The 18,773-nt window shown below is 48.7% G+C and overlaps 1 protein-coding gene across 1 annotated transcript; it reads right to left on the bottom strand.

The window, feature by feature from the left end:
* Window positions 1-9,384: 9,384 nt before the first annotated feature.
* On the bottom strand, window positions 9,385-11,089 carry LOC138164872 (GTP-binding protein Di-Ras2-like). Its single transcript, XM_069092803.1, has one exon. The coding sequence runs from the start codon at window positions 10,944-10,946 to the stop codon at window positions 10,161-10,163; it is 786 nt and encodes a 261-aa protein (XP_068948904.1). The 5' UTR covers window positions 10,947-11,089; the 3' UTR covers window positions 9,385-10,160.
* Between the last annotated feature and the right edge of the window lie 7,684 nt (window positions 11,090-18,773).

Genomic DNA, 18,773 nt, shown 5'->3' with positions numbered 1-18,773 from the left:
AAAGCTTCATTTAGCTCTGTGCTCTCTACTGCTTACCTCTTTTCACAGCTGAATGTCCCCAGCTCCGCAGCCAGACGTTGCAAGTCTTCTTTGGTGTTCCTCTGTATAATAGAAAGACATGAATACCATGTTATATTGTGTACCCACAGTAATTTGTGGGTGTGACATTTAAATTTGAAGCTGCATGAGTCACTCAGTTAATAAACATGCATTAAGAACCTACTACGGGCCAAGCTAGGGATACAAAAAGAGGCCAAAGGCAGTCCCTGCCTTCAAGGAGTTTATAATCTAATGGGGGGGGGGGCACAGCAAGCAAACACATAAAAAGCAAGCTATGTATAGGATAAATAGGGAATAATTAACAGAAAAAGGTAAGAGAATTAAGAAAAAGGCCTTCTGTAGAAGATGGGATTTTATTTGGGGCTTAAAGGAAGCCAGGAAGGTCATAAGAGGGAGAACGTTTCAGGCATTAAGAGACTCCCAGAGAGAACGACCAGAGGTTGGGGATGGAGTGTCTGATTCACAGATAGAGAGAGGCCAGTGTCACTGGATCTAAGAGTATGTGTTGGGGAGCAAGGTGTAAGAAGATTAGAAAGGAGGAAGGGGACTAGGTCATGAGGGGCTTTGAATGCCAAACAGCATTTTTGTATTTGATCCTGGAGACAAGAGGGAGCCACTGGAGTTTATTGAATAAGGAGGAGACATGATCAGAGCTATACTTTAGTGACTGAATGGAAAATGTGTGTGTGTGGGGGGGGGTTGAGGCAGGCAGACATCCCTCCCCCCCAGTAGCTATTACAAAAGTCCAGGACTGAGGTGGAGAGGGCCTGTATTAGAGTGGTGGCAGTGTCTGAGGAGAAAAGGAGGGTGTATTTGAAAGATGTTGCAGAGGTGCAACCCAACAAGAGAGACTGGGGAAGTGAAATCTACAAGAGACTTTGTAGAAGTGAAATCTACAAGAGAAGCCTCAAAGGTGAAAGCTACAAAAGACTTTGTGGAGGTGAAATCTACAAGAGACTTTGTAGAAGTGAAATCTACAAGAGATGGTTCAGAGGTGAAATCTACAAGAGAGGCTACAGAGGTGAAATGACAGACCTTTGCAAAAGTTTGGAGCTGGGAGGGAAGTGATAGAGAGGAATTCAGGATTACCCCTTGGTTATGAGTCTGGGGGCCTGGGAGGATAGTGGTGCCTCTGCAATAATAGGGGGGCAGGGTGGGGAGGTTAGGGAGGAAAGATAATGAGTTCTGTTTTGGACTGTTACCTTTCAGATGTCTAGTGGACATCCAGTTCAGGATGTCTGAAAGGCAGTTTAAGGTCTGCAGACAGGTTGGGGCAGTCTTAGATGGTTATTAAATGCGAATTTATCTCTATAACCATTCAACTTTAAATATACAACAATCACATTTATAACTTTTGGCATGCAGTAGGTGCTTAATCAGTGTTTGCTAAATTGAATTTAAATGACTTTAAGTAAGAGGCAGGCTGGTCTATCTGGGAGCCAGCACCAACTTGGACGCTGGGTTCGAGTTTCATCTCTGACACGTACTGTGTCGCATGTCACATGTGGGACTCCAGAACAGTCACTTTATCTCTTCATGCTGCATTTTCAGAGGAGAGCTCTAATTTGGGAGTTCTTTAGACCAATGAAATCATAGATCTAGTCCTTATCCTGAAATGACATAATGATCCTTGGGCTTTAGTGGAAATTAGGCTGTCCTCTGACATATGACAAGCAGAGTGGTGTCCTGGGAAGAGTTTGGAATTGGAGATTACAAGAGATCTGAGTCCAAATCTTATTACCTGTGTGACTTTAACTGCCTCGTGCCTCAGTTTCTTCATCTGTAAAATGGAAAGAAGCAGATTAGACAGTGCCTGCAGTCCCAGAATCAGAGAGTCATGGGATTTGAGAGTTAGAAGTTAGGTGCATCAATTTGCCTTTTGGAACATCTACCCATTGTTCTTATGTCAATCCTCTGGGGCCAAACAGATTAAATTCATCCCTACTCCATAAGCCAGCCCTTAAAATACTTAGACCTAACAATCAAGTCAAAGCAAGACGCATTTATTAAGCACCTCCTATGTACCGGGCACTACACTATGCCATGGAGATACAGAGAAAGGCAAAAAGGCAGTCCCTATTCCCAAGGAGCTCAAAATCTTCACGTGCGTAGGGGGAGATAACTAAGGTCTGTACAAATAAAACGATAGGCAGGAAAAACGGGAGACCAGCCCTGCCTCCAGCTGCTGAGTCTCTCATTCGTCAGTCCTGCTACCTTCACTGTGTCCTCCCAGGACAGGACTCGAGGCCCTTCCCTGTTCTAAGGATTTCCTCTCGCTCCAAAGCCACGACCCTGTATGCATGCTCCATCGAGCCAGATGACCACCGACTCCTCTAGTGGGCCATACAGGGCACTTTTGTTGAAGGGAACTGGAGGAGATGACCTCAGAGGCCCCGTCTCACATCATAGGTTCCTGTCTCTCAAACTGGGAGTGACCTCAGCGGTCATCTCATTTTACAGATGAGGAAACTGAGGCCTGTGAAGGGGTCCAGTTTGTTCTAACCCAAGTTCTTTGACAGATGACAAAATATGATTCTGGGCCTCCATGAAATCCCACCTCTCAGTTTTCTCATCCTGCCTAGCGCCCCAACTCTGGGCATTTTCTCTAGCTATTCCCAAGCTCAGAACCCTCTCCTTCCTCATCTCTGTCTCCTGCCTTCTCCAGCTTTCTTCCACAGGAAGTCTCTTGCAATCCCCCTCAATGAGAGCACCTTCTTCTGTTTATACCCTGCCTGTAGCTTGTTTGTACGAAGCTGTTTGTGTGTGGCTTCCCTGTCTGGAGCTGGGACCCCCGATGGCCTTTCTTCGCATCCTCCAGTGCTCAGCAGCTAGTAGGCACTTAATAAATGATTATCGACTGACTGTTCTAGGGGTCAAATGACATAATCCATGTCTAGAGTCCATTGCTTTGTCCTGGCTTCACAGCAATCTCAGCTACAGCCCTCTCTTCTGCAACAGACTTTACCCAGTCTTTCTGAATCTTAATGACCTTCCTTGGTGGTGATTCCCCCACTTATCACGTGTATATGATGTGTATGTGAATATATGTGCATACATATGTGGGCATGTATGTTAGTGTGTGCATAAATGACATCTTATTTGTACATAGCTGTTTTCTCTTGTTCTCTCCTCCCTCCCCCCTTAGATTGGGAACTTTGTTTTTTGCCCTTTGTATTTCCAGTACTTAACTCAGTACCCCCAGCAAAGCAGGTGCTTAATTAGCTTGTTGACTTGAGTTTAAAAAAATCTTTTTGACAACTGGATTTCAATATGATTGGTTTTCTTTGTATTTTATTTTCTGCATTTACAATCAAGATTCTGAGTAGGGGGTCCATAGGCTATAGCAGTGTGCCAAAGGGGCTCATGAGGCACACAAAGAAATATTAGAAACCCTTGGTCTTGAGTTTAGTAAACCTTAAAGTGCCATAAAGAGAGGAGCTGTTAGTACATGAGTTCTCATTATTGGGCACTTACTAGTTTACAAAGGACTTTCCCTACAACAGCCCTGTGGGGGTAAATAGTGCAAGTATTGCCCCATTTTACATTTGCGCAAAACCCTTTTTAATTTAATATCATCAAAACGATCTGTTTTACATCGCATCATGTTCTCTTTCTCGTTTGGTCATAAATTCTTCTTTTCCAAATATCTGATAGGTAAGCACTTCCTTGCTCTCCTAACTTACTTATGGCTTCACCCTTTACACCTAAAATGTACCCATTTTAAACTTATCTTGCTATACGATGGGAGAGGTTGGTCGACGCTGATTTTCTGCCACAGTGCTTTCCAGTTTGCACATCAGTGTTGATCAGATCGTGAGTTCTTGTCCCCAAAGCTTGGATCTTGGGATTTGTGGTCATTGACCACTGCGTCATGCGCCTAATCTATCCCACCGACCCACCACTCTCTTTCTCAGTCAGCACTAGATAATTCTGATGAGTCCTGCTTTGTACAGTTTGACATAGATGTGGAAATTGAGAAGCAGGACCACTGGACCTGAAATCTGAGGAGTTTGCTGCTGCACCACTAGCTGAGCAGTAAATAGAGCTCTGGGTTTAGAGTCAAGGAGAACGTGACTCAAATGTGACTTCAGGTGTTTGCTAGCTGCATGACTCTGGACAAGTCACTTAACCTTGCCAGCCTCAGTTTCCTCACCTGTAAAATGGGAATAATAATAACACCTACCTCCCAGGGTTATTGTGAAGCTCAAAGAAGGTTATATTTGTTTTTTCTAAAAAGCACTTAGAACAGTGCCTGCCACATAGTAGGCTCTCTATAATCTGCTCATTCCCTTCCCCTTCCCTGGACCTCAGTTTCCCCATCTGTAAAACAAGGGGCTTGATGGTCCTTTCTGGCTCTAAATTTAGGCTGCTATGGAAGGACAAAGTGATTTGCTTTGGGGAACAAAGCTAGCAGGCATCAGAGCCAGGCCTTGAAGCCAGGTCCTCAGGCTCCACATCCAATGTGCTCCCTCCCCTCTGTCCTCTCCCACCTGCCATCCCGCCTGCTGCCACAGACACCCTTCTCTATTGCTGTGGATCCCTTATTGACCTGACTGCATGGACTCCGTGTTCTGCCGGCTTCCCACAATTCCTCAGCAAACCCCTGGATGTAGAGATAAGGGCTTCTTACCACCTTTGGGGATGCATCATGCAGCCAAGGCGTGTCACGTGTTTGAGACATGCAGTGGAGCACGGGGTATTGGGACATGGGCAGATAAGAGCCAGCCCCTCCTCTGCCCCCAAGAGGCTTCCTGCCTGGTTCTCACCTGGCCTGGGGAGCAGGTTTGGATCAAAAATGGCTCTAGGCGAGTTCTCTCAACGCAGTCAGCAAACATAACGATTTTATCAGGTTGTAACAAAAGGCTGGCTTTTTATTAGATGTAGTCTGCTTTCGGCTTACCTCGGATCTGGACAGAATGTTCCCAACTCGCTGGGCCAGGCACTCTAGCAGGTCTTCCTTCCCCACCTTGGGATATCATGGGAAGACAGGTGTGAAAAGCTTTTCTGATCATCCAGCTTCCCCCTGCCTTCCTCCCCATCTCTCATCAGTAGGCCTCTCTCTTTACAGGTAGCTGGCCATTTGAAATCCTGACTTGGACACTTATTGACCAGATTACTTTCCTTCTCTCTGCCTTAATTTCCTCATCTGTCAAATGAAGATGATGCGAGGATCGACTTTCCAGGTCTGTTGTGAGACTCAGGTGAGATCATATTTGTAAGGTGCTTCATAAACCATTATCGGTCATTACTATTACCCTGAATCCTCATGCACATTCTCCAATTGCCACCTACATGCTATCATTGTTACTGTAGAAAACAGCAGCCGCATTTACAGGCCACACTTCCTAGTGTTTCTAAGGGTGAAGATTGGCCACTCATCTCATATTGAGCAGCCTCATTTGCAGTCTTCACAAGCTGTCTTTGTTGAAACCAAATGTTTTTCCAAAAGTGTCTTTCTTATACTCTGTGCTCCCACCAAACTGGTCTGGCCACGCCCTTACTTGCTCCCCTCTCCTCCGGTCCCCACACACCCATCTTGTGCCTGGAGTCTCTTCTCCTTGCCACCTGAGAGAACCCTTCCGCCCCCCACTAAAGTGGTTCAGGTACCACCACCGAGCGAAGCCTTCCTGCTGCCTTCACCTCAGGCTTTTTCCTTCCCTCATTTTACTCAGACGATCTGTGTTTGATGCAGACCTGGGCTGGTTCTTTATTTCCTCTGTATACCCAATGCTTTGCATGTAAGAGACACTTAATAAATTTCTCCAAAAAGCATCTCATTATTTTGGTTGGAGTATTTTCTCTCAGGTACCTGTATGAGATCTAAAAAGCATATCCCCTAGCCACATAGCAAAGTGCTTGGGAAATCTAAGGGGAGCCATAGTGCACAGAGCCCTGGGCCTGGAGTCAGAAAGATGCATCTTCATGAGTTCAAATCTGACCTCAGACACTTACAAGCTATGTGACCCTGGATAAGTTGCTGAACTCTGTTTGCCTCAGTTTCCTCCTCTGTAAAATAAGTTGGAAAAGGATGTGGCCAACCAATCCAGTATCTTTGCCAAGAAAACTCCAAATGAGATCACAAAGAGTCAGACAGGAGTCAACAATGATAACAAAATGCTTAAGGCATTTTCCAAGAGTAAAGGGAGATTGTTTTGGGTGTGAACCATTTTTTGGGGTCCTGGTTTGAGGTAACCCACTTCTATAATCCTTTCTACTCTCAGGGTTAATGACTGGTGGATTGCTTGAGCTCAGGAGTTTAGAGCTTCAGGAGGGTTTAAACCCACTGACTGTCTACATAGTTTGGCACCAACATGGTCCGAGACTCAAGAAGAAGACCAGCCCAGGTCAGAAATGGAACAGGTCAGGCTTGTGATCAATATTGGGATTGAGCCATGAGTGGCCACTGGATTTTCCACCTAGGGGAGATAAGAAGGCCCAGGCTATAATAATTAATAATGATAGGCAATCATATGAAAGTTGATAGAGCATTTTCCAAATTCCAAGCAGTTTTTGGGGTAACTAATGAAATATAAAGACTGCCATCTTGGCAACTAAAAGCCTAATAAACTTGAACAGCATTCTTCTGCTCTACGAGTTAACTGCACAGCCATTTCCAAAGAACAGCTTTATTTGTAAAAAGCACTTAGCACAGTCTTGGCACATAATAGATGCTAAAAGCTTATTCTCTCTTTTTTTCTCCCTCTCTCTTCCCTTCCCTTTCAGAGTAGTAAGGAGCCTCAACACTGGTAAGACTGAGAAGAAACCTGCACATGGGGTGTTTTGCATGCACTCAACAAACAGTTAGTAAACACATATTGGGGAGTGGTAGCTTGAGAGAGTGAAGAGAGAGCCATCCAGAGGGAAGAAGGCCCTGGGGTTCCAGCCTAGTCTGATGGACACTGGCTAGATGACTGGATGAAGCCCTTAAAGCCTCTCAGCAATCCTTGGCAATGCTCAGACTCTCTGATAGTGAAGGTGAAGGTCAGTGAAGGGAGCTTCTCTGGGAGGAGATCCCCACATCAAGAAAGGTCCAAGTCTGGACTAAACAGCTGTGGTGTTAGGTGCTGGGATACAAATTTAACAGAGAAACAAGCCTTGCCTTCAATGAGCTTACATTTTACTGGGGCATATAATACGGACACAGAAAAATAAACTACCAAGTGAGGGGTGAGGGGGACAAATGGGAGATAAAAGAATTGTGGGAAAGCTGGAGTGAGGAGGGCTCACTGACAGGTGGGGGGATCAAGGAAGCTTCCCATAGGAAGCAGCCAGGAATTCTGGGAGAAGGGCTTGAGGACTAAATTTTTCCTTTATTTAAATGCTACAAGAAAAATGGTTTCTTCTTTGAGGTTTTTGTACTTCAGGGGTGTCTCCTGGGTTCCCAGTTTCTTCCTTCCCCAGTATTCAATTTGCTATCTTCACCTCTGATATATCTCCTATCTAGGGCCTCTTCTTTCCTGTGCCACCAGCCCTGATCACCTCTCCCTGCCTGGATTATTGCAGTGGCTGCTGGAGGGCAGGAGGGGGCAGGGGTCTGTCAGCCTCAAGTCTCTCCCCACTCCTGTCCATCCATTCATCCACTATAGTGATTTTCCTAAAGCCTGGGTCTGACCACAGATCTCACCATCTCCCTGCTCAATAAACTCCAGTGGCTTTCTGTTACCTTCAGGATCAAATACAAGATGCTCTGTCTGGCATTCAAAGCCCTTTATAACCTAGCCCTCCTTCCTCCCCATCTTTCCAAGGTTCCTCAGTCTTCTGATCCACTGCCTCTCCCCTCTCCCTCCTCTCCTCCCTCCCTGGCTTCCCAGCTGCTCCTCCAACAGGAGATCCCATCTCTGGCTTCCAGCATCTTCTCTGACTGCCTCCTCCCCACTCCTTCTCCCCCTCCCACCTCCCCCCTCCTCCCTCCCATTTCTGCCTTCCTTCCATTCTCAGCTAAAACCCTACATTCTACAAGAAGACTTTTCTGATCTCCCTTAATACTAATGAAGGCATTTAGTGCTCGAGCCTTCCCTCTCCTGATTGCTGCCAATTTATCCTCGATACATCTCTTTTTAAATATAATTATTTGTATGTTGTCTCTCCCTAGACCCTTGAGGACTGTCTTTTGTCTTTATTTGTATCCTCATTACTTAGCACAGTGCCTGGCATAAAGTAGGTTCTTGATAAATATTTGTTAACTGACTGATAATTCTTTTCATAAAGGGATTTATAGAATCCCCCCCCCCATCCCACCAAATGAAAAGGAACATGCCCTCCCCCTTCCCTCACCCCCTGCAGACACATACCTCCCCTTTCTTCCACAATGATAACTGTCTTTCTGGTTTGGGGACCAGATCCATGACTTTACTGACAAAGGGAAGTCCTAGTAAAGAAACTCCCTCTCCCAATGCAGATCAGCTGCTTGAGGCTCTTTGAAGTGACCTGACTGGCAAAGGGTCAGTGGCCAGTTAGTGTCAGAGATGGGACTTAAATCCAGATCTTCCTGTCTCTGAGGGAGGCCTGTTCTCTAGTCATTATACTATGATGCTTCTCTTAAGGTAGCCCCCTTAAGGTAGCCCCAAGGTAAATACCCACCTGCCTTCTCTAAAGGCCATCCCACAAGATGTAGCAAATGATTTCACCTCTAGAATCTCTTTGCAAACCTCCAGGTGCTCTAGCAATGCCAGCTGCCATGATCAGGATGGTGACTGCTGCTGCTGCTGCTGCTGCTGCTGCTGCTGCTGTTGGCAGATCTTCTCACTCAGAGACATTTTGAGGGAGCCAGGATATCACTGATTTTAAGAGGGGCTGAGGTATAACAGTAGAGCTCTGGGCTGGGAGGCTGAAGGGCTGGATCTGAATGCTGAAGGGGCTTTGCTACTTACCATGTGCCTGTATCTGGGGGCAGGTTAATAAGTCTGGGACTTAGTTTCCTTCTGTGAAAAAGGGGGGGTATTGAAGCAGATGAACTCTGGAGGAGAGTGTCTGTTCCCCCAGCTCCAAATCCTGGGATCTGCCTTTCTTATATTGCTGTTCAGCCTGCTTACTCTCTGCTCTCACCAGAGGACCAGTGACCAGAGGGGTAGATAGGAGCTGAGCAACCCCTGCATTGCAGGGGGCCTGAGAGATCTGCTTAGATCCTAATCGCCAGAGGGAAAAGGGGCTCACTCCCTCCCTCCTTCCCCTGCTCCCTCCCTCCCTCATTCCCCTGCTCCCTCCCTCCCTCCCTCTCTCTGAGATCTTGCCTTGGGCCCTGAGCCAGGACCCATTTAAGGGCTACCCTGCCAAATGCAGCGAAGTCCCACGCTGTCGAGAAAAACCACAACAGAGCACGGGTGATTCCATGCAAGGAAGAGCTTTAATAAGTCACGCTTATTCATAAATCACTGCCACATGCCTCCGAAGCTGCTGAGGGACACACACGTACACACAGACACACACACACAAACACACACAAAGATTTGGAACTTTATTTCTGAAACATCTAGCACATCTTTGGTAAGCGAGTGTCGTCCTCTCCACCCCTGTATCTACTAGCCGAGGGCACAGCGTCCTGCTTTTCTGGATTAGGTCTTCCAGACTCAACAGCAAATTTGGTCAAGGGGAATTCTGAAGATGGTGTTCCTAAATAGTATATACAGCATAGGCAAGTTATGGTTTCCTGATCAAACCATCCAAAAGGCTTAAAAACAATATTACTCGTGGCGTTACAAAAAGGGGGTTATGACATTATTCAAATACATCCTGGCCTTTGGATTCAAATTTTTCGTGGGGTTTTTTTGGCAAAGATTTTCTCCAAAGTTCAGAATACTTCGACAGTTAATGCTGGATGCCTCGGTGGTTTTTTTTTCTTTTCTTTTTGTCAATAGAGTCTTTAATCCCTCCCCCCTCGAGTAAATGTTGAATGTCTTGGTCACATTTTGGTTTTTCTTTTTCCCCCAAAGGACATTTGTTCGAACCCAATTTTTGAGAGCATGAACCACGAGCTGAGATTCCTCATTAACAACTCAATAATGCTGTGTGACGCTTTCCACCAGGGAGGAGTAGTCCAAGCCCCTAAGACAGACACCATGCAAAGGGAGCGAAGGGTCCTGCTCGGCGGCGACCCTCGGGGCTTACATAAGACAGCACTTGCCTCTCAGCCGGGCGGTTCGGGTGGGCTGCTTGGCTTTCTTGCCGTCCACCTGTAGGCACACGGGTCTCCTCTTCTCCAGGTTCAGCAGCTCCTCGAAGAGCTCCTGCACGTTGGAGTTGTTTTTGGCCGAGGTCTCCATGAAGGAGCAGTTCCACTTGTTGGCCAAGGCTTCCCCCTCGCTGGCCTGCAGCTCCCGCTGGTCCTCGTCGGTCTTGTTGCCCACGAGCATGATGGGGACCTTCTGCACGTCCCCTTTGATCTGGCGGATCTGCTCGTAGATGGGCAGCAGGTCTTCCAGGGACTGCTTGCTGGTGACAGAGTACACCAGGATGAAGGCGTGACCCTTGGAAATGGACAGCCTTTGCATGGCTGGAAACTGGTGACTACCTGTTGTATCGGTGATCTGAAGGGTGCAGACGCTCTTTTCGCAGCAGATGACTTGGCGGTAGGTGTCCTCGATGGTCGGCACATAGGTTTCCCGGAAAGTGCCCCGCACAAACCTGAGAACGAGCGAACTCTTTCCGACTCCGGCTGCCCCAAACACCACCACACGGTAGTCGCTGCTCCGCTCAGGCATCTCGGAAGCTGGATTCAAGCTGGAGTGCGCGAGAACAGCTGCCGCCGCCGCCGCCGCTGCTGCCGCTGCCGCTATTCCTGCTGCTGCTGCTGCTGCTGCTGCTACCGCTACCCCTGCTGCTGTGATCTGAACAGGCAAGCCCGGGAGTGAGAGGATGCTGGCTGCAATCTCAACTCGGGGGTGGGGCATGACTGGGAGGGGGGCAGCTTTGCCCACTCAGCTTCTGTTTACCTGGCCATTGGGGGAATCTAGGAGACGGGGAGGGAGGAGGAGAGAAACAGAGACAGGCAATTGCTCACTCAAACTTGTCCTTTCGTCTGCCCCTTGCAGAGCCCCCAGCCTGCCAATTCCGCTCCCCCTCCCCCCCGGACAAAATCCGTAAAACGGCCTATCCACACATCTTAATGGTATAGCAGGCTTGGGATAGCGGGGGAAGAGTTGATAAATATTATTTATGGGACTTACCCCCTCCCCCTTCCCCAGCTTGCAAATCTCACATGCCTGGTACTTGGTCTAGCTCTGGTCCCTGGGGTATGGGGAGGGAGGGCCCCACACTGGGGGCTGGGAGCCTAGACTGTTGAGGGGGAGTGCTAGATGTGGAGTCAGAGGACCCGGATTCAGACATCAGCTCTTCCCCTAGCTGTGTGACCTTGGGCAAATGATTTACCCTCTCCGGGCCTCAGTTTCCTCATCACATCATGGGGGTTGGGACTGAATGGCTTAGGAGCTCCTTCCAGCTTTAGGTCATTGATGCCAATAGCAATCCCCTATACACAGCTTAGCCTTATCCCAGGGCAGATCTCAAGGAAGCCTGGACAGTCACCATCCCCTCCCTCTATCCGTGCAGCTGTACACTCAGCTGAGGGTCAGCATGGTAGATTTACAAGGAGAAATTCCCTTTCCCCTTTCCTTTCCTTTTCCCTCCCTCCCTCCCTCCCTCCCTCCTCCTGCTTCTTAAGCTCCTAGCCAGACAAGGCTCCTACCCTTTCTCTCCCAGTCCCACTTCCCCCAAGCCTCTGCAAATGCACTCTACATTTCTAAAGCCCAGGCCCGGTACAGCAACCTCAGACAATCAACAAGCCTTTATCCTAGGCATCTCCTCTGGGTCCGACGTTGTACTAAGCACTGGGAACATGAATATACAATTTAAAGTTCCTGCCCTTAAGAAGTGTACATTCTATTCAGGAGGGAGGATGGTGAGATTACTCAAGACCACCTCCACTTCTCTGTACTTGGAGTTCCAAATTCCTCAAATCCTGAGTCTGAGACTTCAGCAATTCGACCTTCTGCAGTCTTAAGATCCCCAGATACAGTAAGAAGACTGGTCCATATGGTTCCTGTACCGCATTGTACTTAGAAAGCAAAACCAGCGAGCTAGTCAGACAATGGAAGGTGGTCAACAAGCATTTCTTTATTCAGCACTTGGTGTCAGGCTGGTGAGGCAGAGAGACAAGCACATGGCCAGTGCCCCCAAGAAGCTTCTATTCCACTGGAGAAGATAACACTAGACCAGAGGAATCGAACACAGAGCCTGCAGGCCACAGCAGGCCCACAACACTGCAGAGGACAGACGGTACTGGATTAAAATAAAATGTAGCTGGGAAATATTTAACAAAATAAATAAAAACACACCACGACATAGACAATGTTACAAGTTTAAGGCTAAGCCAATCTGCTGCCTGAAGGGAGCTTTCTGTAAAGATGAGCGGTCCTGACTTCTGTTTGAGTTGGGCAGCACTGATGTCAATCACGAGGCACCAGGGAGACATTTTCAGGGTAGATGGAAAGTCATCTGAAAAGGGAAGGCATGAGGGCAGGGAAATAGAAAGCCTTCTTATAGCAGGTGAGCTTCAGGCTGAATCTTGAAGGAAACAAGAGGTGGAGGAATTGGGGGGAAGACATGACTGGATTCATGAACCCAAAAGACCTGGATTCAAGTTATGCCAGTGACACAGACTGGCTGTGTGACCCTAGGCAAGTCACTTAACTTCTCCACCTTAGTTTCCTCATCAGCAACAGGAGATAAAAACAAGACCTTGATTCCAATGTTGTTTTGAGGATCAAGATAAGAGAATCTACCAAAAGTGCTTTGTAAAAATTAAAGGGCATTTGATTGCATTTTTAATTCCAGCACTTAGCAGAGTGCCTGGCACACAGTCAACAAGCATTTATTAAGCACTTATTATATGCTATACTTATAGTAAACAAGTGTCACGAATATGAATAGAAGCAAAAAGAAAGACAGACCCTTCCCTCAAAGCGCTTACATTCTAGTGGGGGAAGATAACACATGGAAGAAAGGCTAAAAGGGGAGGGGGAGAGTAAGAAGGGTGGGAAAAGCCTGGTGAGTAAAGCTGAGAAAGCAATGAAGACATACCTGGCCTGAACACTCGTCTTAAAATGGGCTTTCTGAAAAGAACCAACCAGGGAAAGGGGCCACAGGAATAGAATGAACTTCCAGGGTGAAAAGTCCGTCAATAGCATTTATTAAGCGCCTACTGTATGCTCAGCACCAAGCGGTCCTTGTTCCTGAGGAGTTCTTGTTCTAATGGAGTGCTACGTTCAAACAATCTCTGCAAATGTACTAAAATGAAGAGGAACTGGGAGAGGCACCCTGCAGAAGTGGGGATTTTAGCTGGGACTAGAAGGAAGACAGGAAGCAGAGATGAGAAGGGAGAGCATTCTGGGCGTGGGGCAGGACCACTGAAGATGACTGGACACAGCAGGTGGAAGAACAGTCAGGAACAGGGAGGGGAGGCTAGACATCCAGGGTGGGGCTAAGTTAGGGAGGGCTTTGGATGTCTGACGGAGGATTTTATATTTGATCCTGAGGGTGATAGGGAGCCACTGGTGGTAACTGAGTAGGGGGCTGCCGTGCTAGTATGTCATGCTAGGGCTTTAGGAAGATCTGACCGAGGTGGGATCAGGGGTGGGGTGGGGGTCCAGGCAGTGCACCGGGGTGTGGCAGCATCAGGGGAGAGAGGGAGATGCTGCAAAGGTGAAAGCGCAGCCCTTGGTGGCAAACGATGGGGGCGTGAGACATAACGGGCAGCCGGAGCCCGGGCACGGGAGGGGGCGGCGCCCACCCCCAGCCGCAAGAGGGGAGCACCGCGGAGACCGCCGGGTCAGGGTGGGCGTGCGGAGCCCGAAGGGGCCCAGGGGCATCCGTTCCAAGATGTCTGGGCTGCAGCTGGAGAGAGGCTGAGGTTGGATAAACAGATTTGAGAACCATCAGCATAGAGATGATAATTAAATCCATTGGAGCTGATGAGATCACCCAGTGAAGCCCTGGAGAGGGAGAGGAGAGGAGGGCTCGGGGTTAGTGGGCATGGGAGGGGGAGGGGGGCGGGAGGAGATGCCCAGGAGTGGGGTGCGGGGTGCAAGATGCGCGATGCGGGGCGCAGGGTGCGGGGGCGGAGCAGACTCCCCCGCCACCCGCAGGGAGGGTCCAGGTGAGGTTGTGTAACATGCATCTGGAGGGGGCAGGACCGGCAGAGCCGCGGCAGCGTTTCCCCGCCTCACTCCGCGGCGCGCCGAGGGGCCCAGGGATGGGGAGCGAGCCATTTCCGAGCCTTGCAGACACAGCTCCCCGGCTAAACGCCCTGCCCGGCTCCGGCCAATCACGACGCGGTCCGACGGAGCCTCGCACCGTCAGACCAATCGTGGAGCGGTCCGCCTTTTTTGGGGGCTGGACGCTTGTCCAATCACCGAGAGGAGGTAACCAGGTTCCGCCCACCCCCTCTCCCCGTTGCTAGGGCCGCCCGAATCCAGCCTATAGGAAGGCGCTGTGCTTCTGTTGAGCCTGGGGGGCGGCGCTAGCGACCCCCCCCCCCCATGTTGGCGGTATACAATTATATAACTCTTTGGGGCTCGGGGCAGCGAGCTTGGCAACAGGGCCTTTCGCGTTCAATATCGCGAGATTACCGCGGGCTCTCCAAGACAAATTATACGCCTTAGTTAGTGGGAATGTTTGCAGTGGAAGGTTTATACTGGTTTAAACTGGAATTGCGCATGCGTGTTAGACCTTACTGGTTAGCGAGGTTGCGCATGCGCCTCGGCCCTTAGCAAGCGCTTTAGTCCTGAGGAGGCGCAAGAACCGCCCCCTTCCACCTTCCTTCTGAGGAGGGGCAAGAATAAGAGACCCCCTGCCCTTTACTCTTTCTCTTGTGTAGGGCAAGAATAAAAGGCTTCCCCCCAGGGAGGGGCAAGAACATGAGACCCCCCCCCCTTCCACCCCCTGGGCGGGGGGGTAAGAATAGAAGACCCCCTCACTCTCCGCTGGGGAGGGGCAAGAACCAGAGGCCCCCCCCCCCCCCCCCCCAGCCTCCCTTTTCCGAGCCTGGCTCTGGGCAAAGCCCGCCCTGCGCCCGCAAGAAAGAAGAGAGCCGACATCCCTGACCAAGACTCCCTACCCCAGGGAGCGCACAGTCCGAGGGGAAGCTCTCCACAGACAAGTTGTAGCCTGGATAAATGCGGACCCATCTCAGCGGGAAAAGGCTGGCATCAAAGGGGGATCAGGAAGGGCTTCCTGGAGGGGTGCGATTCTAGTTGGGTTAGACAGGAGTCAGAGATGAGAAGGGAGAACACTCCAGGTCTGGGGGACAGCCAGAAAACATGCCCAAATTCCAGGAGGTGGAGTGCCCTGTGTGGGGGACGTAAGGCAAGAGAAGACTGGAAAGAGGAGGGGCCGTTTAGGGAACTGGATGCCCAAGGTTTTACGTCTGTGCCCAACATACGGTAGCCCCTTACTAATTGCTTGGAGGTGATAGGAACCCACTGGAATTCAGAGGGCTTGGCCTGGTTGGACCTTGACTTTAGGAAGGTCACTTTGGGAGAATGGGCTGGAGTGGGGAGAGACTGAAGCCGGCAGAGCTCTCAGCAGCTATGGCAGCAGTTCAAGTGTAAGATGATGAGGGTCTGCCCCAGGGTAGTGGCTGTGGGTGTAGATTGCTTTTGTGGGCAGTCAGGGCAGGGCACAAGCTGAAAGCAGGGTCAGTGGTCTGGGGCTTCCAGCTGCTGTAGCCAGTTTTCTTGGGCTTACCTGCTTATTGGAGGCCACTTGTGAATGGTTAGGGTAGTGATGACAGAGAAGTATGCCCTCTTCTCCATAAGGGCAGTATTAGGGTGCCAAGCTGTAGACAGGGCTGGTGGCCTGGGGGGGGCGGCATTCTCAGGGTTCTAGGCTGTTTCCACCAGAAGACGTGTAACATACCCAATAATAACGTCTTACCTAATCACTATCCCCTGCTTCTATTTCTTTGCTGCACGGAGTTGGAGCTATGAATAATTTGACATTTAAGGAACCTTTCTTTCTTCCTTTGGCTTCCTTGGAGTATGCTCCCAGTAGAGGGTCAAAAGGTATGACTGGGCTAGTCTTGCATAATTATAAAACTGAAATCCAGAAAAGATGGTCCAGCTCTCAGCTTTTCCAAAGTTATCAGTGATTTCTTCCTTACAAAATCGGATGGCTCCTTCTCAGTCTTCACCCTTCTCCATCTCTGCTACTGCTCACCATTTTCTCCTGATCCCTCCTCTTCTTTTTCTCTCTCCTTCCATTCCTCCCCTTCTTCCTCATTCATATCTGACTATCCTTTACTAGCTCATCATCTTTTTCCCTGCCCATTATCTGTAGGTGTACCCCAGAGCCTCTTTCTCTTCTCTCTCAACACTTTTTATTTGGGGAACACATCACTTCCTGTGAGTTTGCCATCTGTTTTTAGATATCTCCTAAACATTCTTCCTCCCAGATCTATATACTCATATCATTCTTCTGAACCCCAATCTCACATTGCCAGCTGTATATGAGACATTTGAGAATGGCTATCCCATAGACACCTCAAGCTCAGTATATTCAGAATGTCACGAGTGTTTTTCTCTAAACCCATCTTTTCTTCTGAACTTTGCTGTTACTTCCAAGGGCAGCACTATCCTTTCAGTCACCTGGCTTCATAATTGATTCTTCTTCATCACTCCTCATATTCAACACATTATTCAATCTTGTAATTTCTACAACATTTGTAGCATTTGTCCCCTTCTCTCACATACAGCCACAACCCTAGACTGACCCACATCATTATAATAGCCTTGTAATTGGTCTCCTTGCCTTCAACCTCGCCCAGCCCAATCCATCTTCTGCATACCTCCCAAAGTGATTTTCCTATAGGGCAGGCAGGTCTGACCCTGACACCCTCCTACACAATTAACTCCAGTGACTTCCTATGAACAGACTCATCTGTTTGGAAGCATCAAAAGTCTTCCCCAACCTGGCCTTCCTACCTTCCCACCTTATCATCCATCATTTTCCTTCCCTTTCTTCCATTTGGCATCCTCATCATTACGTTCTTCAGACACAGGACTTCATTCCCCTCTCCAAGCCTTTGCATTGGCCACACCTGGAATGCCATGCATTCTCTCCTCACTTCTGACTCTTAGAATCCCAGGTCTCCTTCAGGTATCAACTGAATGAAGCCTTTTATGCTCTAGCTGCTGCTAGCATCTTCCCCTCAAATAACTTGTCTCTAGTTTGTATATAATCATGTATGAATAGAGCTTACAGAATGACAGATTTAGAGCTGCAAAAAACCTTAGAACCACGTGGTCCAACCCCCTCCTTGTACAGGTGAGGGACCATGAGGCACAGAGATGTTGGTAGGGTCACTTGAAATACAGAGTCCCTGTTCATCCTTCTCAGTCTCTCTGCTGTGTTTGATGCCTGCCTCCCATCACCATGACAGCATTGCCATCTCTCCAGCTGCCCAGATGAGCGTCTTTGAGGCCCTCTTAGGCCACTCGATCTAGGTCTCATCACCTGTAGCCAATCACTTCCCAAATGTCATTTCTGCCCAGGGCCATGCTGGGAAATGTTTGCCAACCGACTCTCCGAAAAGGCACCCCACACTTTCATGTTTAACATGCATTAACCACCTTTTCTCCATCATTTTAAATTTGCCAACAAACTGATAAATCAAGCCCTGATTTTGAGGTGTAAATGCTCATAACCACTGACTCAAGAGTGAGCCAGGCCCAGTGGGCTGCGGCACACCCTGATTTTGTTTCCTCTGCCACATTTCTTCTACCCTCTTCTCTTTACACACAGAACCACTGCCCTGGCTGCACTCGGCCAACCTGCCGGCAGCTGTGAGGCACCTGCTGTTATGCCAGGCACTGTGCTAAGAGCTTCGTCATTGGTTTTCTGAACTATTGCCCAAGTCTCCTTAGTGTTCTCCTGGATTCCAGCCTCCTCCCTTTCCAACTCATTTTCCCCATGATGGCCAAAGTGCCACAAATCAGATCGTGTCATTCCCCTGCACCACAGACGTCAATGGCTCCCACCATCTCTAGGATAAAAGTCAAACTTTATAGCTTAACTTCTAAGGTCTTCTGGTTCTAGGCCATCTTTCCAACCTTACTTCATGTGATTCTCTATGCTAAAGTCCACACTGCAGCCAAGCTTTCCTGGATGCCCATTCTGTCTCCTGCCAAATACCTTTGTCTGGCATGGCCTTTATACTCACTTCTAAACTCCCTGTAAGTATACACTTAGACACTGCTACCCTTTGTGCTCAGCCTCTGGCAGGACAGATGTTCCTTCAGGGCAGGGACTGTATTTCTGAGTGTTTTCCAAGTTCCTAGCAGCTTGACACACAGGAGGTTCTTACAGCTTGTGACTGCTTGATTGAATGTCTCCTTTGCCTTATCTTTGCATTTCCAGGGCTTAGCCTAGTGCCTGGCACAAAGGGCATTGGAGAAAAGCTCATTGGCAGATTTGAATCCTTGTCTCCCTTCAAGGATCAGCTCAGTGAGTCACCTTCATGAGGCCTTTTATGTCTCCCCTAAGTTGTTTGCCCTCTGCTGACCCCGCCACCCCTGAAAGTGACCCCATGTTTACGATCTGCTTAGTACTATATTCTCCTTCTCCCTTGGTAAAATGAAAGTTCCTTGAGGGTAGGTTTCATTTTTGCCTTTGTGTGTATATATACATACATATATATTTCCAAAATTGTACGCCTGACCCTG

Source organism: Petaurus breviceps, unplaced genomic scaffold, assembly GCF_028583685.1.
Source record: "Petaurus breviceps papuanus isolate PSGF00001 unplaced genomic scaffold, PetGlider_PUasm1.0 207, whole genome shotgun sequence".
Lineage (NCBI taxonomy): Eukaryota > Metazoa > Chordata > Mammalia > Diprotodontia > Petauridae > Petaurus > Petaurus breviceps.
Note: the sequence above shows the minus strand (reverse complement) of the source record. Positions and strands in the feature narration are given on the sequence as shown.

Bases quoted from the DNA above. Each gene is read 5' to 3' on its own strand.
- LOC138164872 (XM_069092803.1), bottom strand. From the start codon at position 10,946: ATGCCCCACCCCCGAGTTGAGATTGCAGCCAGCATCCTCTCACTCCCG.